Genomic DNA, 5402 nt, shown 5'->3' with positions numbered 1-5402 from the left:
CTGCCCAGGTTAGGCTGGCCCCTTGTTGGCTGTTTTTGAAACATATCTTAAAACTGATGTTATTCTGTGGCTTTAACTTAGAATAGCTGTGTTCCATTTTTTATTATCATAATTTTTCTTGTTACTGATTGGCTGTGTGGTGTTCTGGTGATACAACATTTTGTGTAACTTGTGTTTTTGAAAACTTCTGACCAAAGAAAAAGAAACCAAAACAACTTACTGACAACTCAAAGTGTTACTAACCACAAGTGAGATTCCAAGGTTCTTTATTTACAAGTATAACACACAGGGAAATGTAACCTGACACGCTCCTCGACTTGTGCAAAAAAAGGAGGGGGGGAGCACACACACACGGTGAATGTGCAGTAGTAGCATGTATGCAGATTTGATGTTCATCCAGCACTTTAATCTGAACAGTTCAAGCACTTTAGTTAACTCACATGCTGTAACCCATAATTTCCTTTGGGATTAATAAAGTATTCTGATTCTGATTTAGAATTTGAATCAGTTGAAAAAGCCTGTAGTGCATTTTAATATCCCTGAAACACAACAGATGTACAAAAACTACAAACAGAACTTTCATTCAGTACAATAACAAAAAAAAAAAAACACTAAAAAAAAAAAAAAAAAAAAAAAGGACTACCATCAGGAATAAATAAAATACAACAACAGTAATAAAACATTATGATGTGATGACCACACTGATGGCACAACAAAGTTTATACAGACAAACAAAAATGATGCATAGAAAATTCTTGAAGTTTGGAGGGATCTGGTATTTAGCTCCCCGGTCCACAAAGTTGTACGGTAGATTACATTAAATTAAAAAAAATAAATTAAATTTATTGCTGGACCTGAGTGTGGTTGCTGGTTTGAATCCCTGACCTGACTGCGAAGATCCAGCAAAGATAAATCTCTAACACTCTCAGCTCCATTAAGACCATTATTACTTTGAGTAAAGCAGCTAGACTTGTAGTGGTTGTTTTTGTGTCTCATCCTCTGGATGCTTCTGTTGAAAAATGTAGAGTAATGAGTCAGTCTGACAACACAAGAAGCAACAACATGTTTGTGTTTGTTTGTTTCTTACTTTTAGCTTCAGAAAAATGTGGCGAGAGAAAAATGCAGCAAAACCAGCGAGAGCCACAACTGATAATAAGGTGATGACAGCGACGACCACAGGGACCCTGGATCGACCTGCTGATGTAGAAAACAAAAGAAGGTCACTACAAATACACAAAACCCCGAACAGGGATGACGCAGAGAAGAGTTGGACTGTTTTCTCACCATTTGTTGGAGTCGTGTCCTGATGATATGGAGTGTGGAGGCTTTGGGAAAGCAGCAGCGTTTCCATTGTCGAGGTTTCAGCAAAGTTTGCATCTAGACAAACACAAAAATCATTAGAGTCATAATCAGTTGATAAAAATATATGACGCAAGAACCAGAGTGTTTGCAATTTGATGTTTGAACCACAGAACGACACTGAAATGTCAAGTTGGTACTAATGTCTTTAATCAAATAGCATTCAGTTTATCAAAAGTCAATAAAAAGTTCAACAGGATGTGAATTTCTTTTTAAATTATCGTCACATTTTAAGTTCCTCACACAGTGACAGACACATGGCACAAACTTGCAGTGACAAGTAACAAGAAGATGCTTATTTTCCCACAGATCAAACTGATGATCTTTGAGTCTTTGTACAGTTTGTTTACTGAAGATCAAAATAAATTCAAACTTGTGCCCAACTCTTGTTTTAAAGTAATTAAAGACAAAAGCTGTAGAGTTCAAAGAAACCATTTAAAAAATATATAATAATAATAATAATAATAAAGATAATAAAGCATTCACACTAATTACCATCAGATTCAAGCACATGATAACGAGTCAATGTAAACAAAGAACAAAGAAATATAACCCCTGGTACAGCTGTAAAACAAAACCAATAATCTTCTGTTTATTTGGTGTAACATTTACATATACATTCTTATCTCAAGTTCATTGATCACATGTGTATAAATGAATCATCTTACCAGAGACGGTGAGTCTGCAGCTGTTGTAGCCGCAGCCATAACCTGTGTCCACCTCACACAGGTACAGACCCGAGTCCTCAGTCCTGAGTCTGGACAGCTGCAGTCTGATTCGTCCTTCTCTGAGGGCGTCTTTGTCACTCTGGACTCGTCCTGAAAACTCTTCATCCTGAACCTCTGAGAACTCGACACCATCAAGGAGAAAATAAAGAGTCCAGTATTTCTGATCAGTTATCAGGTTACAGCGGATCTTCAATGCTGAGATGGGCGTGTCTGGTTTGGTGGTGAACGTCCACTCCAGTGTGATGTTGTGGTTCTCCTCTGCCTGATAGGAGCTCTGTGTCACATCCACTACAAATGATCCTGTTGAGGAGACAGAGAGGAGCAGACACACAACTTTATACAACATCAGAACTTTTTTTCCCTGACATGCTCCTTTCCATATTGTACATTACTGACATATATGTGAAATTTCAAACTAATTGAAAATCTTATTGTTTGCTGAGGATACAAACTTGGTTTGACTATAATAAATCAACATTGAAACTGAGTACAAACAAAATTGATAATATTTGGGAATCACACATATTTGACCAATAGAAAAATAATATATATATATATATATATATATATATATATATATATATATATATATATATATATATATATATACACACACACATACGTACACACGCAGTATTGTCCCATTAGACTTCCTTGAATTATATATTGTGTAAGTGTGGGGAAACACATACATTCTGCAAAGAAGAGCAATAAGGATAATACGTAAAACCACTTCAAGAGAACCAGCAAATCCACTTTTCCTTAAATGTAATATTCTTAAATTTAAAGACTTGGTTGACGTCAGAATTGCACAATGTACAAAGCAGCAAATAAATCTTTGTCCCACAACATTCAGAACTTGTTCCAAATAAGACCAAATACTCATGACCTGGTAGGAATGCTTATGTTAAGCAAGACAGTAGCAAGGACTACATTAAAATATCCCAGCATTAAATTTGGTCTGCGAAATAAACCGTGCAGCTTGTGAATACAAAGCTGTGGAAGTATTGAGCTGCATTTTATTGCTTTCAATTCTTTGTAGGAAAATGTGAAATGGATGCAGTGGTTTATTGAAATGTCTGCCAACATTCATGGAAATACAGTAAATAAGGTAAACGCAGAGTCTGTGCTATACCAATGAACTAGAATGTAATAGAAACGTTATTTACCTTTAACAAAATCCAAGTGAAGAATTGAAGTCCACAGTGGGACCACAAGGAAAGGAATGAAATCCATGATGTCATCTTCTTAACAGTCTGTGGGGATCCAGATCTTCTTCTTCATCTTCACATTCAGGCTGCAGACAAAAATATAACTGTTACGTCTCAACACACAGACATGCTGCATGTTCAGCAGCATGTCAGCCGCTACGATACTGACCAACTACTAATGTTAGCTGGTGGATGCGAGCAACAACAACAACAACCAACAGAAATCTACTAAGTTCAAGAGTGAGGGGAATCCTGAGCAACACCTAAAAATCTCTAAAACGATTGAAAACTAAACTGAAATCAGAAAAATACAACACAGTGAGCAGCATGCAGAGATAATTTACAGGAACATGCTTTAGAAATCCCCACAAACCATCATAAATCTGCTTTTATTTATTCTGAAAAGGAAAGTGTGGTCAAATCTGGCAAAATCAGACAAAAATCAAATGTTGCTGGATTAAAAAAAAAAAACTAAGTTTTTCTTTTCTAAATGAAATTCTGTGTAAGAAACTGACTGAACCTCTGTTACATGGAAACATCATCACGGTTTTCCAGCAGAGAAGATTTTACCAACTGTGTTTGCAGGAGCAGCTGATGTCTTCATCTCTGATAAACAGCACATTAGTGGGAAAAGCTTAAACAAATGGTTGGAATTCAGTTGAATCCAGTGACGTCTGAATAGATATTTATCTCTAGAACAGAAAAGTTACAAGCACCAAAACAGCAGTGAAGACTGAAGCATGCATCAATAATTTATAGTTCAGCTTGTTCAAGATTATATGACTTTGCTGGAGCTGAGACAGAGGCAATATGGCAGTAAGTCAAACAAGACGCTCCAGTCTGATCAGCTTGTAAAAGCATTTGTTCTTCAGCACACTACAAACACAGGTGAGCTGATGCATGGCATCAGATCGGTACAGATTACAATAAGGTATAAACCATTCTGAGATACCAATAACAGAGCAACAGCAGCCAACAGTATAACTTCACATTTTATACTATAATTTACATAAATAGTTCATAGATGAATTCTTGGCCTCTCAGCAGAGAAAAAAAAATGCTTCAGTCTGACAGAATGAGCCAAAAATTAATCGTATCATATCAAGTTTGGTATCATTACTTTAGTTTCTGTGCTCTACATTCAGCACGAGTCTCTGGGGTGATTCTCCCAGAGCAGTTCACATTGAAATAACTGCAAATGACCTGCAGCCTCTGACTGTGTGGAAGATCGGGGTTTTTACAACTTTGTCGACACACAATCTACACTACAAGACACATCTGTCATTATTATTGCTTTTGAACAAAGATCCTCAGACTGAGGAAAGAAGAATGTAAGTTTTAAAACATCAGCTGTTGTCCAGAAATAATTCTGAGCAGATTTTATGTTTGCAGATTTATTTCCTTACGGTAATAAAAATATGAGTCTGAAATCTCTATTACATGATATTGGGATATCATGGGAGTATAGACTGCAGCTCACTAAATCCTGTCTATCCATGTCATACTGTAGCTATATTTTATGTGTGTAATATCATTATTGTAACCAATGATAGTGACTGTAGCTGACTGAACTCTGGAAGTACATCACATTTTATAGTCTTGTGTTAGGGGTTGACTAACAGTATATGACTTTTTACCCGCAGTGGAAACCATAAATCATTTATTGGTCATTAATAATGTTTATGATTTAGCTACTGTAACATGTATTAACATCATAAATCATAACACAGTCTTCTTCCACTCAAAGTGCATGGGCTGCTATTAGAAGTTAAAGGCGTCAGTAATATTTTGCAGCATAGCTGAGAATAGTTTAACTCTGGACCAACCTGCTGTGACAAACCAGCGATTATTTCACCCACTCCTTGCAGACACGACAGTCATAGTACCCACTAAAGTTAAACTCTGCTTTCAGCTTAAAGCTAAGTAAAACATCGGTTTACCTTGAACAGGTGTGATTAAGAAAGCCGAGCACAAGATTAAAGTCCAGAGTGGAAAAGTGTAAGAAGACGAGCTGAGCCGGGACATAACAACAAGTGCAGTGACGTTCTGTATCGAGGCTTCGAAGCTTGTGTCGAGTACTGGAGGGGGCGTTTCCGCGATGGCT

At 36.8% G+C, this 5402-nt stretch overlaps 1 protein-coding gene across 4 annotated transcripts; it reads right to left on the bottom strand.

Moving 5' to 3' along the window:
* Window positions 1-249: 249 nt before the first annotated feature.
* LOC120730815 lies at window positions 250-5402 on the bottom strand. 4 transcript variants are annotated; one of them, XR_005695208.1, is made up of 7 exons: window positions 5239-5402; window positions 3257-3384; window positions 2714-2782; window positions 2028-2387; window positions 1285-1377; window positions 1088-1197; window positions 250-1009 (listed from the first exon to the last, which is right to left on the bottom strand). XR_005695208.1 is itself a non-coding variant. In XM_040027342.1 (6 exons), the coding sequence occupies exons 2-6, from the start codon at window positions 3321-3323 to the stop codon at window positions 965-967; spliced, it is 672 nt and encodes a 223-aa protein (XP_039883276.1). In that variant the 5' UTR covers window positions 3324-3384; window positions 5239-5392; the 3' UTR covers window positions 250-964. The 4 variants fall into 4 exon arrangements, 3 of the variants coding, with proteins under 3 accessions (XP_039883276.1, XP_039883274.1, XP_039883275.1); XM_040027342.1 differs by lacking the exon at window positions 2714-2782 and having other exon boundaries at window positions 1088-1194; window positions 5239-5392; XM_040027340.1 differs by lacking the exon at window positions 2714-2782 and having other exon boundaries at window positions 5239-5390.

This window comes from Simochromis diagramma, unplaced genomic scaffold (genome assembly GCF_900408965.1).
Source record: "Simochromis diagramma unplaced genomic scaffold, fSimDia1.1 OVJJ01000766.1, whole genome shotgun sequence".
NCBI classification, from domain to species: domain Eukaryota; kingdom Metazoa; phylum Chordata; class Actinopteri; order Cichliformes; family Cichlidae; genus Simochromis; species Simochromis diagramma.
The sequence above is the reverse complement of the archived record's forward strand: the minus strand, read 5'-3'. Positions and strand labels throughout refer to the sequence as shown.